General features: G+C 43.6%; 1 protein-coding gene across 1 annotated transcript in view; it reads right to left on the reverse strand.

Annotated features, from left to right (window-relative positions):
• LOC125917384 (threonine--tRNA ligase 2, cytoplasmic) overlaps window positions 1–18,045 on the reverse strand; it is a 63,047-nt gene extending 45,002 nt beyond the window's left edge. Inside the window, exons 1-6 of the mRNA XM_049623597.1 lie at window positions 17,568–18,045; window positions 16,482–16,550; window positions 15,646–15,842; window positions 8,418–8,541; window positions 3,352–3,473; window positions 1,344–1,461 (exon numbers count right to left, since the gene is read on the reverse strand). Coding sequence (XP_049479554.1) covers window positions 1,344–1,461; window positions 3,352–3,473; window positions 8,418–8,541; window positions 15,646–15,842; window positions 16,482–16,550; window positions 17,568–17,885 — 948 coding nt within the window. The 5' untranslated portion in view covers window positions 17,886–18,045. The remainder of the gene's footprint in view (window positions 1–1,343; window positions 1,462–3,351; window positions 3,474–8,417; window positions 8,542–15,645; window positions 15,843–16,481; window positions 16,551–17,567) is intronic.
• Window positions 18,046–19,208: the final 1,163 nt, after the last annotated feature.

Raw genomic sequence — 19,208 nt, forward strand, 5'->3', positions numbered from 1 at the left:
TCATAGAGACAGAAAAAGGGGAAGTGGGAACAGGGAATTAGTGCTTACTAGGTGTGGGGTTCCAGTTGGAGAAGATGAAAAAGCTCTGGAGATGGATGGTGGTGATGCTTGCCCAATATGAATGCACCAAATGCTACAGAACTATACACTTAAAAATGATTGACATAATAGGAACTTGGTCAGTTAAGCGTCCGACTCTTGGTTTTGGCTCAGGTCATGATCTCACGGTTCGGGAATTCTAGCCCTATGTCGGGCTCTGAGCTGACAGCATGGAGTCTGCTTGGGATTCCATCTCTTTCTCTCTCAAAATAAATATATAAACTTAAAAAAAAATGGTCAGCATAAATTTTTTTTTTCCCTTTTGGGTATTTTACCACACACACACACAAAAAGAGTAGCTGCAACTTTACCAAGCCGAAATCTATCTTTTATTTCAAGCTCACAAAATTAACAATATTGTGTGTTCAAATTATGTGCTTTCTCTGATATGATTTAAAATGTAAATTTAAGTATTTTTTTAATGTTTTTATTTATTTTTGAGACAGAGAGAGACAGATCATGAGCGGGGAGGGGCAGAGAGAGAGGGAGACACAGAATCCGAAGCAGGCTCTAGGCTCTGAGCTGTCAGCACAGAGCCTAACGCGGGGCTCAAACTCATGGACTGTGAGATCATGATCTGAGCTGACGTCGGACGCTTAACCAACTGAGCCATCCAGACGCCCCTAAATTTAAGCATTCTTAAATTTACATACGCTTACATACATTGGTCAAAACAGTATAAAGAAAAAAACAGAAGTATTGTTGAATTTAGTAGTCAGGATATTAACAATACTCAGAATGAATCAGATTTATAAACACATATATGAAAACTATTCCCCTGGTCATTTACCTACATATATTGGCATTAAAATGTTCAGGAAATGGGGAACCTGGGTGGCTCAGTTGGTTAAGCATCCGACTTCTGCTCAGGTCATGATCTCACAGTTCACGAGTTCGAGCCCCATGTTGGGCTATGTGTTGACAGCTCAGAGCCTGGAGCCTGCTTCAGATTCTCTGTGTCCCTTTCTCTCTGCCCCTCCCCGCTCACACTCTGCCTCTGCTCTCTCTATCTGAAAGGTAAATAAACATTTAAAAAAAATTTTTTTTAATGTTCTGGAAAAAGTAGGGAAGTATCACATTGAGCGACTAGTGACAACCTCACAACAGGTTGCCAACCTGGAACAATGTGGCAAGCAACATCCAATTATTTGTTTAAAAAAAAAAAAAAGCTGTCTATGTTGATTAATTGTTTTTACTATTCCTGGCAAAAGGTTTTCTTATTCCAAAGAGTTTCCTGAAATTACCTTAAACATTTCGAGGAGCACTTCCTTGCTGACTTCCAGTCTTTCAAAGGGTTGCTTTTCTTTTATGATAGTCTTACATATGTTCTCCAGGGCCGACAGTTCTGTGCTGGACACGGCTCTAAAAAGAAGAGCAAGTGATAGTCAACACAGATTTCTCAGACATCACGCATGTATGTTCCTTTTTGTGGACGCTCGTCATTAACTGAGGAGTTTGTGCCTTATTGTACCCGGACTTCAGAAAGTCATACATTCATATGCAGGGCCGATAATCTTACTTCTCAAGGAGGAAAACGGAGGCACCAACAGATGAAGTGATTTGCCTACAAATCTTCTCTGCGATGAAGTGTGCAATTTGAAAACCCTGTTAAAATACTCGCTGGTTAGAGTGTAAGCTCCTTTGAGGCCTGTTCTTCTGTGTGGTCTACCTTACACATCACACATCTACATTTTTTGTTCAAAAGAGCTATAGTAGGGGTGCCTGGGTGGTTCAGTCGGTTAAGCATCTGATTCCTGGTTTCGGCTCAGGTCATGATCTCATGGTTTGTGGGTTCAAGCCCCATGTCGGGTCTGCACTGATAGTGTGGAGCCTGCTTGGGGTTCTGTCTCTCTCTTCCTCTCTGTCTGCCCCTCCCTGCTTGCTTGCTCTCTCAAAATAAATAAATAAACTTAAAAAAAAAAAAAAAAAGGCTGTGGTAAGTGCTCACACATCCCGGCCCTCGCTGACTGTTGAATCTAGGTTGGGAGAAAGATCTGTGAGCGTGAACTGCCGAGTCCAGTCTGGCACTCACAGGGAATGGCCCACTGTGAGCCATCAGCTGACCTCTTTCAGCCACTCCCTGGTTTGCCCTCATTCCCCTCCATGCACACGGCCTTCCTTACCTTTCCTCAAACAAGTCAGGCATAGGCCCACACCAGGGAGGTCCCAGAGGCCTAGAATGTTTCCCCCAAATGTCCCAAAATACACCCCCCCACACAACTGCCTCAGAACTTGCTCCCTCCATCCTGGTCCCCACTTCAACATCACTTCCCCCGTTCATGACCACTGTCGTGGCACATACCTCCCCACAGCTGGTTTATTTTCCTTCACACCACTCATCACCACCTGACAGCAGAGGGCTGTTTGCTTTTGTCTAAGCTAGCGAGACTGTTAGCTCCATGGGGACAGACTGATCTGCTCACTTATGAATCACCAGCACCAAGCACAGAACACATAAGAAGCAGTCAAAAACTCTTGTTGAATGACTCTCTGGGTAGTGGTAACAGGAGATAAAGCTGGACAAGCCTGTACGTAGGAGCTACAGAGTCGGATGCTCAGTTAGGGAGACCATTTAAGCAGTCGGGGTGGGGGGAAGGAACAGGTAAGGACAGAATGCACCATAGTCATCCAGCAAGAGATGCTATGGGTCTAAACTGAGGCAGAAGTAACAGAGGAGGAAGGGAGGAAGGGAGGACAGGAGAACTATTGAGGAGATAGAACAGGAAGACCCGGATGGAATGACTGGATAGTGTGGGGTGACAGTGAGGAACAGGAATTGGAAGGACCCTCAGGTTTCAGTTTTAACAGCTGGTCCTTAAGGACTATGGGGAGTACAGGGAACGAGGTGGGCTGGGGCTGGGCACAGAACTCTCGAATGTGAGGCCTCTGTTCACCACTCTGCCTGGTATTTATCTGTGTGAGATGTCTGGCTGAGGCAGATAGCGCCCTCGGTTATCATGGAGCAGAAGTGCACCCACTGCTCTCTAAGGATTAAATCTGTGATTCTGGTCTTAATTTACTACTATGATGTAGCAAGTCCCGGATTAGATAGATACTGTATCACTTCCTTCTGAGGAAAAGAAAGTTGGAGATGTTGCTCTGGAATCTTAATTCATAAAAAATTAATTTTCAAACACAGCCAATCTACAGCCATGTTATATAACACACACATTCAGTAAAATAATACGTAACCATCATAAAACAACGGACTGTAAACACATGCCTCCGGAAGTGAATATTCAGTGGTATTACCTGTCTTCAATGAACATGTCATAATAAAATCCATTTTCAATGGGTGGACCATAGCACAAGTGGCCCCCATAGTAACGCTCCATGGCTTCCCCAAGAATATGAGCACTGGAGTGCCAGTACACCTGCAGGGCATGAAACACAGAGGGCAGAGGCAATCAAAATCATGTCATGGAAACTTATTAGTCCGGTAACATAAGTAAGCAAGTGCATACACTTTAAGGGTATAAACATCAAGACATAGAGTAACACTGGGGTGCCTGGGTGGCTCAGTTGGTTACGTGTCCAACCTCAGCTCAAGTCATGATCTTATAGTTCATGAGTTTGAGTCCCGCATCGGGCTCTGTGCTGATAGCTCGGAGCCTGGAGCCTGCTTCAGATTCTGTGTCTCCCTCTCTCTCTGCCCCTCTCCTGCTCGTTCTCTCTCTCATTCTCTCTCTTTCTCTCTCTCTCTCTCAAAAATAAATAAACATTACAAAGAAAAAGACATCAATTTGAAAAGAAAATCTTCAATGCCCACTGAGAAGAGAACATTTTCTGAGTGCTTTGCAATTATACCAGAGCCATATGCTTGGTTCTAGCGTGAAACTGCTGCTCTGAGCTGCTCCTACACCATTTCCTTCTGTGCATCTTAACTTGCAGAGAAGATGTGACAGCCTCAACCATGGCTTGGACCGCTGAGGGGGAAGCAGCAGCATGCAAGCCCAATTCAGCCCAGAGTGGAGGGAAGCCAGGCGTGACAGACACTGATTTCCTTTCTTTTCCTCCAGAGGCAGCAGCTAAGCTGAACGCAGAAGGCCGAAGTAGTTTTCTGTCTCCACAGCAGTCTCCACACGCTTTTGACAGAATGACTTTTTGAAGGGAGAAAAGTATAGCCTGGGAATGCCTGCTGGTTGCCTGAGACTCCTGGGCAGGAGGACACACATGAGTTAATTCATAGTCCAAGGGCTGGTCATCACATCTACAAGTTCAGAAAGTTTGGTTTTGAATTCCTAAGGAATCAAAGGTTTATGGATAAACTAAAACTAACTGAAGTCACTGGATACATAGAGGTACCAGAAAAGCAAGACAATGGAGTCCCCCTGGCAGCCCTTTCTTTCCCTTATTAAATAAAAAAACCTTACAATTAGAAAGCTGTTTGACAAATAAGTCAAAGCACAGGGAGTCCTCTGAGCAGGCTATGTGCAATCCCAACCCATAGCATTAAGCAGGGATATGATCCACAAACTGCCCCAGAGCCTCCGTCCTTGGCACAGACCTTTGCTTTGGATGGCGCCAGGAGGGTAGGCTAACTGTCAACAGGAACCCAAGTGTCTTCTTTGGCGCACTGTCCGCACCTAGATGTTTGTTGAGCCAAACACTGTGTTGGGTGCGGAGGATACAACAGTGAAAGAAACGAGTCACTGGCCTCATGCAGTTTACCGCACATTGTGAGGGAGACAGGCAGAAACTAACCAGTAAGTGCGTAATCATGAGAGAAGAAGAGGATGTAAAAGGAGATGAACGGAGCACTGTAATGATAAATAACAGAGAAGGCTCTGCATACACAGGGAGTCAGGAAGGCCTGTGTGGCTAACACGTAAGGGATAAAGTAACTTGAGAAAAGTTGCAGAGGTAAGAAAGGGCCAGTAACCCTGCGGGCCTTCTGGGGGAATCTGGGTTTTATTCCAAATGCAATGAGATGCACTGAAGGGTTTTAGGCAGAAAAGAAATTATTCAATTTACATTTTAAAACATCGTTTGGTAGCAGGAATGGATTTCAGGGGAATGGAACAGCAGGTGGACATTTTCTTGGGCAGTACTATAATAACACCATTGTAGAATCTCGGTAATGGCAGCAGAAGTGGACAGATTCCAGATATGTTAGGACAGTAATGGCTTACCAATTAGAGACTTGGAGTTGAGGGAACAGGTAGCAATCACATACAATCTCCAAGATTCTAGGTTGAGTAACTGGGTATGTGGTGGAGTTGTGCCCTGAGATGGGCAGACAGGGAAGGAGTAAGTTCTGGGGCTAGAATCAAGAGTTGTCACCGTGGACATACTACAGATTCCTGTATGATATCTGGATGGAGATATTACATGGGTGGTAATGTACACAAGACTGAGGCCTGTCTAGCTACAGACAGAAGAACTGACAGCAGACAGTTAGCAGACAGGACAGCTTAGAACAGGAGCATAAATACAGAGGGTACTATGACTGAGCACTGAGGAATTCTTCACTCTGGAGAAAGATGAAGAAAACGCCAGCAAAGAAGACTGAGAAAGATCCAATGGTGGGAATAAAGCCAGAAAAACACTGGTGCCGTAAAGAATCTTAAAAGAAGAGTGTGGTTAACTGTCATGACTGCTGAGATAATACACAGGATGCAGGGGGCAGCAGCCACTGAAATTGGGGGTGAACCTGACTCACGCCATGATGTAGTGGAAGAGACCACTGAATGGACTACAAGCACAGAGCTAGCGGCTTCAGTTCCTACATGAATCTGCTTGTTTTGTTCACCTCTAAATAAAGCGCCCTACATTTGCTTAAGCCTGAGATCACCGCGGCACATCACTGATTTCCCCCGGGGTTTCACCAAAGCTTTAAAGTAGAATATATATCTATGTATATTCTTTTACCAGATGTTAGGCTTACAAAAGGAAATATCATGAGATATATTTTAAACCTGCAAGCTGTGTCACTTTATAAAATTCCCCTTGTTTCTGTTGTGCATGTTTGTCAGCTTTATGTGGATATTCTTCCTGTCATTTTCTACATGAATTTATCTAGAAGGTGGAGAGTATTTCTTCTGTATGTTACATTATGCACTAAAATAGTCTTATAAATAAAATCACCTTTTAAAATAGAAAGGTGTCTTGAATGTTTCCATACAGCAAAAAAAACCTTTAAAAAATCATTATCACTTTTTAAGTTTATTTATTTAAAGAGAGATTGTGTGTGTGGGGGGGGTGGGGGTGGGGGGTGTGCATATGAGCAGAAGGGCAGAAAGAGAGGGAGTGAGAATCCCAAGCAGACTCTGTGCTCTCAATGTGGAGCCCACCGTGGGGCTCGATCTCACGAACACTGAGATCATGACCTGAGCCGAAATCAAGAGTTGGACCCTTAACTGACTAAGTCACCCACCCACCCAATTTATCATTGTTTTAGATCTGAGTTTTCAAAATTTGTTTTCCTATAGGGTTTCTTTTTCATGGATATGTATTAAATATTATAAATTAGTTTATGTTCAATATCTTAGTATATTCACAGTAACAGGAAAATAAATTCCAGGAACAACAACAAAAAATATTTGTTACTAAGTTACATGAAAAGAAGCATCAAGAGCTTAGAAATGTTACTTGACTATTTTGATACTGGTTGCTGCATCTGTAAAATGGGGATTAAAACAGTACCTGTGTGCTAGGGTAACTTGGGACTCAAGGAGATAATACATGTGCGCATAATGGGCCAGGCCAGTGCTTGGCTCTGGTAAATGTTTATTACTATTATCATTTTCATCAACAACCACAGATATTTATGAAAGCCCTATAATCTGATGTCAGATACCATGTTACGAGCATGGCAAGCAAACACTGACTGGTTAGGCACTCTAGAAAGATTTCCCATGATAAAGAATGTTTCTTTTTTCATGATGTTACTGAATGCCAGGAGGAAAGGACTCCAAAGATACCAACACCTCCATGGAACATTAAATTTGGTAGTTCTCCCATTCCCCGAACACCCCAATGCCTGACACATTGAAAAAGTTCAATAGCCAGCTATTAAAAAAGAGTCATAGGAACAACACCTGCAGACAAACCAAGAGCCAGCCAGTGTAGGCAAGCACAAGGCTTTCGGGTAGGATTTGGGCCTTTAGTTGAGGATCAAAACTAACTGCCCCACCAACTATCATGGCTGCTCTTGGTTCCAGCCCCTATTTGACTTTCTCCAGAAACTGACACTATCTGAAAACCTCTCATTGGTTGTTTTCTTGTTTAATACCTCCTCCTACTAGAGGTAAACTCTTTGAAACAGGAGTCTCCATGTTCTGTCCACTGCAGCCCTACAGGGTCTGGCACATGCGTCCAGCACTGTAGATGCTGGTCAGGTGACTAAGGGAATATATACAATTGTAAAGTCTAGGGATGACATCCGGGATGATGCTAGGCGACAGTTGTTAACAACTAGTAAGAAAAACTAAATAATACATATATGTTTTGTGTTTCTCCTAAAAATTGCTCTTTCTGAATCACTTTCAACATGATTTTATTAATATTGTATTATTTAGCTACTTAATTGTTATGCTTTGCATATTTTAAACAGGAAAGTAATTATAGTATGGTTCTTATAAGTTTGGATTAACAAATCAAGAAATCAAGTGTCACGATTAATAGAAACTAAGCTAAGCTTAGGTTAGGTTTTAGGCAGATAATGGACACTGCCTGAAGAGAAATTGCAAAGTTAAGGTAACAATGTATATCAGAGAACTACATGAAATGTGGTATCTATTTTATAGAATATTACATTAATAAGTATTTAAAGGATGTCTAAGGGGTGCCTGGGTGGCTCTTTGGCTCAGGTCATGATCTCGTGGTTCATGAGTTTGAGCCCCACAAAGGGCTTTCTACTGTCAGCACAGAGCCTGCTTTGTCCTCCTCTCTCTCTCTCTCTCTCTCTCTCTCTCTCTCTCTCTCAAAATAAATAAACTTAAAAAAATAAATAAAAAGATATCTAAGCTTTGATAACTTTTCCCAATTCTCCTGCACATATTATATTATAAAGTAGACCCATTTCTAAGAATCTATTAAAAATTCATGTCAAATGTACATTGATTTTATAATTAAAGCATTATAGCATAAGGACACAACTATCTTCAGAAATGATAAATAAGGGCTACTTTAAAAGCTAATATATATTTGTATGTATTCATTCCACAAAAATTCACTAAATACTTACTAAACACCAATACAGAAATTTTAAGTTCTAGAAGGTTACAAAACTCATCATTCTTGACTTCAATGTGTGTCTTTGTACATAACATAGTTCACAATATCCAATGTTTAGTTGATTCTTTTTAAATACTTACAGCTTGGGCTTCCTCATTATCAAACATAAGCAGCTCTAGAGTGGAATCCCCTTCCAATGGACGGTCCAAGTCCCATAATTCACCATTGACTTTGGCTACCACTGTGCTTTCAGCCAGTTCCTGACTGGTAAAAGAAGAGTCATGTGAGAGTTAACCTTATCACATGCTGCAATGATTTGTTAAAACAAAAGATTAAAATAATTTTTAGGGCTTTTTTTTGAGTGAATAGAAAGTACAAATGTAAACTAAAAGAACAGGTTTTTCAAATTTTGTAACATTTATTTTAAATAAAAAAATAGTACACATTCACTGTAAAAAAAAAAAAAGAAGAACTTGGAAAACAGAAAAAGACAAAGAATAAAACCACCCTGAAATAAATGATCGTAACATTTTGGTACATGTCTTTCTAGTCTTTTTATACATCTACCCCTCCTCCTCCTCCTCTTCCTCCTCCTCCTCTTCCTCCTCCTCCTCTTCCTCCTTCTTCTCTCTCTCTCTCTCTCTCTCTCTCTGTTACACACACACACACACACACACACACTTACAGTTTTTTGAAAATTATTGACAAAAATAACACATTAAGAAACCTAGAAAGCACAGAAAAGCAAAGAAAAACATATCACCTTCAATCCCACCACCCAGAAATTACTGTTAACATTTTTCTGTATGTCCTTCCATGTTTTTTTTTTAATTTTTTTAATGTTTACTTATTTCTGAGACAGAGAGAGACAGAGCATGAGTAGGGGAGGGGCAGAGAGAGAGGGAGACACAGAATCTGAAGCAGGCTCCAGGCTCTGAGCTGTCAGCACAGAGCCCGATGTGGGGCTCGAACTCACAAACCGTGAGATCATGACCTGAGCTGAAGTTGGACGCAGGTGCCCCTGTTCTTCCACGTTTTTAGGTAAATATATACACCAATATAAAAATCATAATAGTACCATTCTGTATATGTTACTTGGTAATGTACTTTTTAAACTTAGTAAGTCACACATTTTCCTGGATGGTAGACAGACTTGAAAATCATGCTGGTTGGGGCGCCTGGGTGGCGCAGTCGGTTAAGCGTCCGACTTCAGCCAGGTCACGATCTCGCGGTCCGTGAGTTCGAGCCCCGCGTCAGGCTCTGGGCTGATGGCTCGGAGCCTGGAGCCTGTTTCCGATTCTGTGTCTCCCTCTCTCTCTGCTCCTCCCCCGTTCATGCTCTGTCTCTCTCTGTCCCAAAAATAAAAAAAAAAAAGAAAAAAAAAAAAAAAGAAAATCATGCTGGTTGATAGCTGCAGCAGAATCAAGAATTGATTAATGGATCCTCCATGGCTGGGCACTTTGGTCATTTCTTGGCAGGAATGTTTTGTTTTGTTTTGCTTTTCCAATGACAAATAACACTGCAGCGAACATTCTTGAACACACATCTTAGTTCCCAATTATTTTTTCCCAGGAAAAATTGGTCAAGTAAAACTGCTGGGTCAAGGGCAATGCACTTTAATGACCTTGCTGGAATATACTGCCAAATTTTCCTTCCAGGAAAGGCACAAGAATACCTTTTCTCTGTGTCCTCACAACGTCAGGTACTACTAAACTGTGTCATCTTTACAATATAATGTTTTAACTTGCCTTTCTGTGAGCAACTTGAGCAGCAGTACAGTGCTGTGGTTAAGAGCACCTGCCCTCATGTTAGACCAACCTGGACTTGAACACTGGGCAATTTATTCTAAGCTTCAGTTTCTCATCTGTAAAATGGGAATTTATACAACCTTCCTCATACATTTATTCTAAGGATTAAATAAGGTGTACTCTCATAATACAAACTTAATAAATGTTAGATATTGTTATTAAGTAGAATTTTATTTCATTTTTACTGGCTGTGATGGACTGCTAAGGATTCTTCAAATCCATTCCCTCCTTCTGGTATAGTTTTCCAGGTTCCCCTGGAAGTTTGGAAGCAATGGGTACCAGCAAAAGTGGCCTGTAGCACTTCCGTATCTCAGCCTTAAGGCAGTGGAGAGGCCTCTTCCACCCTCTCCCCGCCTTCTGCGGACTACAGCACGCTGGTGGGGTTCCCTGGACCATGCACACTAGTGTAACATTGTACATAAAGATGGTCCAGCAACCAAACATAAGGAATTCTGGTCCCCAAACGACTTATGGAGAATTGCTGCCCTGTCAAGCTGGACCCCGCACCTCCAGGTTGCTACCTACCTACCTGAGAGAGACTTTGATCATATTTAAGCCACTGAAGCTGTTGCAGCAGCCTAGCTTCTATCTTAACTAATACAAAAAAGTAAAGGGGCACCTGGGTGGCTCGGTCTGTTAAGCATCCGACTTTGGCTCAGGTCATGATCTCACGGTTCGTGAGTTTGAGCCCCTCATCGGGTTCTCTGCTATCAGCATGGAGCCCGCTCCAGAAACTGTACCCCTCTCTCTCTGTGCCCGTACCCCACTTGTGCTCACTAGAGAGCATAAGACAGAGGTCTCTCTCAAAACAAATAAGCTTAAAAATTTTTAAGTTTAATTAAAAAAAAAAGTAAGAACTTGGAAGTAACAAAAACAAAACACATGGCACTGGCTTGGCAGATAATCTGATATTTGAAAAATATAAATATTGGTAGATATTTGATAAAATATTTGATACAACCTGCAGGCAAACTCATGTGCTTACAATGCCTGGAGCATATAAAGCAGCAGTAACAAAAAGGCAGAAGGTTGGTAAACACTGGGTAGCTACTGCAGTTTTTGTAAATACCACCAGACCGAGATAGGCTCCAGGGAGGATTGTCCCGTTCACAGGCAGAGATGGAAGGGACAGGCCTCCGCCAAGAGGCTGTGCCTGTGGCCTGTAATTCAAACTGATTAAGAGTCCAGAAATGTGGGGCTGTGCAAGATTGGAAAAACAGTCTATTGTCCCAAACAGCAGGAGGGACTGGCACTTAAAACCCCTCTCAAAAGCCACACATCAAGACAGACAAGAGGGGCCAGGCCAACCACACGGATTAAAGGGTGCTGCCCTCCCACAGCCTGTTGTTTCCTAGGACCTCAGTCCATTAAATTGAGGGAGAGAGAGGAAAGAGTCAAGCACAAAAACCAAGGAACAAAAGCATGAGAAGTCTCCATCTAGAAGAATTCCTTCTTGTGGATTATTTCTCTCGGATTACTCTCGGAGATTACTTCTCTTGGAACTGATTAGAAGCAGACCGACTGGAAGTCTACCACACTGGAGACAACTGTGCTGCCCAGTGACAAGCCCAGCTTACAAACACCTGTGACTGTTGGCTCCTCGGAGGAGCTCTGAGCCCCCCAGTGTGACTAATGAGGATGAGGGACAACTAGGACCTTCCCACAGAGCAAAATCAGGGCCCTTGGAGGACAGTGGACAAGCGGGCTGCTCGCAGAAAACAAGGGGTGGCCAGGTGGGCTGATCCGGCACTACCCGTTGCCAGGCTGTGGGCCTCACAGTCCCTGCCAGCAGGACCTGATGCCTTCCGTACATTGCTGTCTGTGTTATTCCTTCTTTTCCTCCAAACATGCTTCCCTGTGATGGCCTTGTGAGTACCCCACCACTGCGTATACGTGCGGGATGGGCGGCCTTGTCAAGTAGTGTATTTGCTGCCAGAGTGTAAGGAGCCAGCCTGACGGGGGTGTTCTGCAATGCACTTGGACATCCTGTGCTTTCAGCTGATGGGACCCAGAGTTGTCTCACCTGGGGAGGGACTGAGCATGTGGGATGATGAAAAGAGGGTCTCACAGATCTCTGGATGTCACAGGGGCACACTGTGGCAGATGTGGTCCCCTAAACTATGCTTCCTCTCTTCCATGGCAAGAAGGCTTTATAGCTGGACATGCGGCTGGCAGGCAGGAGCTACATTTCCATTCTCTCTTACAGCCAGGGGTGGCCATGTGACTAAATGTGAGCCAATAGGATGTTAAGTGGAAATGAAAGTGCGCCACTGAGGGGTCTGGGCCTCAAAGCATCATTGTTCTTCAGCTGCTCCTCCCCGCCTACCCCCCCCCCACCCCGCAGGAGAGTCCGTGGGTCCATGAACTCAGCTTCCACCCCTCCCCGTGGACAAACCCTGCCTAGGGAATGGCAGGTGACAAGACAGAAGGAACCCAGGTCCACCAAGGACTGCATGGCCCAGAGACGTCCTCCACCAGCCTGGGCTGGTCATCTCTGGACTGTCAAGTGAGAGAATGTGATGTCTACCTCATTTAAGCCATGGTCATCGGGAGTCTCTTGCCACAGCAGTTTAGCCTAACTCAGGGGTGCGCAAACCTGGACTTCATCAGAGACTCCTGGAGGGGCTCATAAACATACAGATTGCTAGTTAATTCAAGAGGCATGGAGCAGGGCCCCAAGAATTTGCTCTTCTAAGTTCCCAGATGGTGCTAGTGCTGGTGATTAGGGGACCATATTCTGAAAAGAATTCTTTCACCAACTACTATGAACTGTCTTTTGCCCATTTCTTTCTACTAGGTATTTTCTTAGGATAAATGGCTATGAATAGAATTACTGGGTCCAAGGGTTAGGGTTTGCACGTTTTTAAAGGCTTTAAAAGTCTGAGAGACTGGACCTATTTATCTGCCCTACACCAGAGTCACTTCCCCAAGACTGTATCAGTATTAACAGCTATTCATAAATATTGGACAAATCAGTAACACATAATAATTCTGTTTACATTTCTCAGATAATCTATTCCTCTGTTGAAGTTTTCTTCTTTTTCCTATTAATTTGAAAAATACTTCGAGAACAATCATTTGTTCTATATAGTACATTTTTTTCACATCTGTCATTTTCTGTTTTATGTGTCATTTTTACACATAGCCATTTTTCTTGTTTTATTTTTTGTGCAGTTTGAATCTTTCCATCTTTTCCTTAATGATTTCACTTTACATGTTATGCTTAGAAAGGCATACACTTGCTCAGAGCAGGAACAGTCATCTATGCAATCAACTCTCAGTTAACCAAGACAACAGGCAGTATAATTTAATAAAGCTATTAGTTTCTCATTTATTTTATATCCAGACACCTCACTGAACCCTTACGTATTCAGATAGTTTTTCAGTTAATACTAATCTCTAATTCACTTTTTTAGAGTTCCCTCCTTGTTTAACTGTTCTTTTTCTAACTGCCTGAGTTGAACTCATAGTCTGTTTCTTTCTATTCTTATCAGAAAAACCTTCAACACTATAAATCACTACTTTAGATATATTCCACAGATCTCTGTGGAATGATCACTACTTTAGATATACTCCACAGATTTCTGATATATATTTTTTCCTCATTAGAAGTACTTTCTAAAATTCTGTGCTTGTTTTTAGTTTGTTTCACGGGAGTTATTTTGAAGAGGTTTTTTTTTTCTTTCTAATTTTCAAGTTTTATTCTGTTTTGCCTTGTCATTTAATGTTTACTGAGTTCATAACTGATTTCATTTTACTCATTGAATGTGAATGGTATGTTTCTGCATTTTTTTATTAAGGTTCTGAGGAACCAAAAACATGACCACAGGTCTGAGAGATCTCTGTCTATAGACCACAGCGACTGGTGAGCAACCACTAAGTCTACCTTACAGTGTTACTATTCAGACACATGATCTTTTCAGAACTGAGAAAGGCAGGTTAAAAGTATACCATTCCTGAGTGTCTATAATTTTCTATTTCTGATTTGATGCTACATTATGTAACTCAAAAAGGTTCATGACGAATAGTTATTACAGATTATACTGTTTGTCTACTTTGGAAATAAGTCCCAGTATCCCATGTGATGATTTTGGCCCTGAAATTCTGAAGTCTGATAGTAATATTATGATCACTGCTTTCTTCTTACCAGGTTTGCCTGACACAAGCTTTGCTTAATCTTTTAGTTTGGGATAACTTTACTTTTGGGCACTCTTGCAACCCCTCTATCATGAAACTTGATTGTAGGGGTTGTAAACTGGTACCCTGCAGAAATGCATATTATTAAGGTTACAACAAAGAACATCTTCTATAATCAAGTAACTTTGTTTCCCAAGTTTGAGCTGGTTTCTTCAGTGTAGGACTTCTCAGTCTCCAATATGTTAACATGAAAACTGACTCTCCATGAAGAAACATAAACTTATTTTGCCTCAAAGCCCATTTTCCCAGCACATCTATTCATGGAGAGCCTGAAAAACATGAGAACAGGTTGGGAGGGGGCTGCAGAGTACAGGATATGATAGGATGGGAAAAAAAAAAAAAACACACACACACACAATCTTAACCATAGTTTTCAAAGGAAACCTGAGTACTTCAATTGTTGAAAAAACTTGCTTTTTATATAGCAAGTTTATTTACATGGCAGTTTTGAGCTTTAGCTTCCATGGAATTATATTTAATGCTAGGAATTAACATTGGTCAAAATAACATAACTTCACTAATGTATCTAATTTCTAGGACAGTCAAAGTACTTATTCCAGGGTTTATACATACACCCTCACATACATCTTCAATCTGTATATAAGTCATTTTGTACATTTCTGGAGGCACTTTAATTTTCAGAGTATTTTACATATGCAGTATTTCAGTTAATTTTAACAACCTCATTAGGTAAATGGGAAAAGTATCATTTCCACAGATGTAAGGAAACAGGCTTGGAAAGATCTGCCCCACTTAGTTTGAAGAGCCACCCATGGTTATTTACTGGTGAGACAATAACTTGACTTGAAGTCAAGTCCAGCAAAAGATCTGTAAAATCTCATGGAAAAATCTTGATGACCAGCGTCAATGTAATGGGACCTGTCAAGGATTAAACGTTTTTCTCTACTGTATATTTTTATCAGAACTTTAAAATGTGGACATTTTAAAGAGGAAGAGGTCTTATTCTGATATTCAATTACTTATTTAAATGCCCTCTTTAGAAACCAGAGGGAAATAACTAATGACATTTAATTTATTCAACTGAGTGGGGTGCCTGGGTGGCTCATTTGGTTGAGTGTCCGACTTCAGCTCAGGTCATGAACTTGTGGTTCACGAGTTCAGGCCCCGCATCTGGCTCTGTGCTGACAGCTCAGAGCCTGGAGCCTCCTTAGGATTCTGTGTCTCCCCTGCCCCTCCCCTGCTCGCTCACGCTCTCTCTCTCTCTCTCTCTCAAAAAAAAAAAAAAATTAATTTATTCAACTGAGTAAGAAAAAAAACACTTTTCACAGCCCCTGAGAACACAGTGTTACCAAGCGCTGGCACAATACTGAATAAAGAATATCTTCTCCAAATTATGGTTTACCTAATTTCAGCAGCTACTTGATAAGGTGTTGTTTTCCAAACTTCCCCTTCCACTGTTTTCCCATCAGCCACTCTCACTGTGATCACATTGCTTGTATTCCCCTTTCTGTCATTAATGGCAAATAAGAGCTGATGGTCTCTCTTCAATATTTCAAAAAGCTTCAACCTTTCCTTTATGAAATTTGGTTGATTTTTCACCTGAAAGTCATCAGAATACAAGAAAGTGAACATACACAGCCCACTTTGTTCTAACTGTTCAACCTCCAGTAAGTCTCACCCCATACTCTGCACACCACAGGTCATTTCCAAGTCTCCTTCCAGTCACTTCTTTCCTCCTTCTTAGCTCTCAGGGTCCAGCTCAGAGCCCACCTTTTCTAACTAGCATGTCTCCCTACACTACATGTTTAACACCTGTGTGTGCACAGTCCCCTGATTCAGCACCTATTTATACACCACACCCCTTTGTTCTCTAGTCCTTCCTGTTTGTCTGATCTCAACCAGACTGACCCCTCTGAGGCCAGGTATTCCTCCTTAGCTCCTGCCAAGTATTTATGCTGGAAACATGCTATTTTGATGATTTATACAGTAGCTAATTTCTTTAACACAAAAGAACAGCTGGGCTATCTCAACTTAGACAAAACAGCACTTGAATACAGCTGACTGTCTAGCTCATCTCGAAGTTAAGACAACTTGCATCTAAAGCTAGCAAGGTTTTAAATATACTACTGTGGCCCAAATTAGCAATTATGTTTTAATTAAAGATCTTGGGCAATTAACTGTATAAGCATATTTAAATTACAAGTCGTATTTTACATTATTTCCATAGCAACAGCTTACCTCACTCTCAGGCCCACCTTCCTCCTCCTTCATTTTAGTGCTCTTTTCTTGGCTTTGACTAGAAGGAGGCTGAGAAATAAAGGTGAATTATAAATAACTCACAGCAATGACAGGAAAGAGCGACGCATTTGGAATGTGCAGAAGAGAGGCACATGCCTGCAGTCAGCAAGTGTCCCATGTTGCAGGCTGGGCTTCCCTGACCACCACCTACAACTCTCAGCGGGCAAATCATTTTCTGGGGTTCCATCCTTCCTGTCTGTGCATTTTCACACACTCTTGCTAAGTACACTTAATATGTTTGGCTCTTGAAAGTTTCACCCCTAAACTTTCAACAGATAATGTCGCTGTAAAATGGTTGTGTAGCTGCCGCCAGACTTTAAATGCACTATTTTAGGAAGATGTTGCCAGTGCACCACAGTTACCCTTGGTGAATAACTCAAGAACACCCCTGAGAACAGTCTGAGAAAGCTTTCAACACAACACTTCAACTTAGGTGGCACGAAGATAATTTGTCCTTCACCGAAACAAAATATTAAAATATTGTTAAATAATAACGTTAAATATACAGACCGTACCAAGAGAACAACAAAACCACCTGTCGTCAATAGCTCAGAACCAGCCATTCATTAGAGGGAATGGAAGAGTTTATATATGTAACTGTTGGTCTTCCTGCTCAAGGAAAGAACAGAGAGTTTTAAACGCTCCAGCATTTTTTTTTTTTCAAACAAAGGAAAATGCTATTTCTGCTACTGAAGAAAATGTGTGACAATTTACTGGAAGAACTGCGAAATCACACCATTAAGTCAGTCTGGCGACTGCTGGAAATCCGGGGCTCCAAAGGGTATCCAGGCTACTCACTGGTTCCCAGGCCTTAGCAGGTGCACAGAGCAGCGCTCCGCGAGGGGCGGGCCCTGCAGCGCGCAGGGAACGCACCCGTCCTTCCTGCGGGACCACCGCTACCCGCACACCGTCGCTACCCGCACACCGTCGCTACCCGCACACCGTCGCAGCCCGCGGCACCGCCCTCCCGGGGCTCTAGGCGGCACCCGCCCGCCTTCCCCGCAGCGAGCCCTGTCGCCCCGTTACCTGCGCGCCAGCAGCCGCGCGCCCGGCCTCCTCCTGCGCCGCCGCCGCCCGCGCCGCGCTCTCCAGCTTTGCCTGCTGGCTCAGCTCCTCGGCGAGGCACAGCCGCAGGCGGGACAGGCGGTGGCGCAGGTCGCGGTTCTCGGCCCGGAGCTGCGCCACCTCCCGCGTCAGGCACGGCCCCTCGACCGGGCAGCGGTCGGGAGCGTTCAGCTGCTCGTCCCTCAGGCGCTGGACCTCCGCCCACAGCCAGCGGATGTCCTCCTCCTGCCGCTCCAGGCGTGAAGCCACGGCCTCGGCCGCCAGGGCCTCGGCCGCCATGGCAGCCGGCTCTGCACCGCACCGACGCCGCTCCGTGTGCAGCCTCTACGGCCAAGGGGGTAGCAATACCCCAGACCGGCAGAGCGAGACAGCGGCCGTTTTATATATAAGCTGAGGGAGCGCGGCGACGGGGAGAGGCGGGCTGACAGGGAGAGGCGGGGCGGGGCTCTCTGTGGGTCGTGGGGTGGAACTGTAGGAGCTACGACGAGGCGGGGCGACAGGGAGGGGAAGGACTATCGGGGGGCGGGGTTACGGTGAGGGGCGGGGCGACGTAGAGGGGCGGGCCTATCTGCAAGCAGGGACAACAGGAGGTGAGAGGAGGCGGGGCGACAGGTGGGGAGGGCCGACGAGGGGGGGAGGGGCGGCAGAAGGGGCGGGGCGGGGCTCTCTTCAGGGCTGGGACTGTAGGAGCTGTGGGTAGGCGGGGCGACTGCAGGGGTGGAGTTGAGGCCGGGCACACTGCTGGGGTGGGGACACACGCAGTGGTTTAGGGCCTGGAGAGCGGCGTGGGGACTGAATAGGGTCACAGTGCTTTCATAGCTAGCCACATATCACCATGCATTGGTTGAAACGCAAGTTATCCAAAATCTTGGGAAGGCTAATATCTCACTTCTCAGCATGGCTCTGTCTTTACTCTGGAATTCTGCCGGTCACTATTCTTCCAACTTGCATCTAGGTTCTGAATAGTGGCCATTGGGTTTCAAGCCAAGGCTGACCAAGTGCAGAGGCTGCTGGGCACAGAAGATCTCTAAGAAAAGGCGGCTAGCAATTGTTAGCTTCTCGCTGGAGACCAGGGCAAATGCCACAGACACTCTGTATACCCCGTGACTGTGAGCATGAACCTTAGTATAATTGGAACACAAATTGATTTTTTTTTAAAGTACGCTTCACCCCCAGCACGGAGCCCTACTCAGGGCTTGAACTCACGACCCTGAGATCAAGACCTGAGCTGAGATCAAGAGTTGGAGCTTAACTGACTGAACCACCCAGCTGCCCCATGACACAAATTGATTTTTATTAACATTCTTAGGACTTAGAATGTGTCATACACTATTCCATGCTCTTTACAAATATTAACTCCTCTAGTACTCATAACAAAAAACACTACTGTTATGTCTGGTAAATTGATGGATAAACCGAAGCCACAGAAAGGCTAAGTGACTTGACCAAGGTCACACAGCCACCGCATTACAGAGCTGAGATTCAAACTCAGACAATTTGATGCCAGTGTCTATGCGCCTAACACTGTGGTGCCTTTCAGTGTTGGTAAACATATGACCATTTCATATGAGATACAGATAATAAATGCCATTAGAATTCCAA

This window comes from Panthera uncia, unplaced genomic scaffold (assembly GCF_023721935.1).
Source record: "Panthera uncia isolate 11264 unplaced genomic scaffold, Puncia_PCG_1.0 HiC_scaffold_178, whole genome shotgun sequence".
NCBI classification, from domain to species: Eukaryota; Metazoa; Chordata; class Mammalia; order Carnivora; family Felidae; genus Panthera; species Panthera uncia.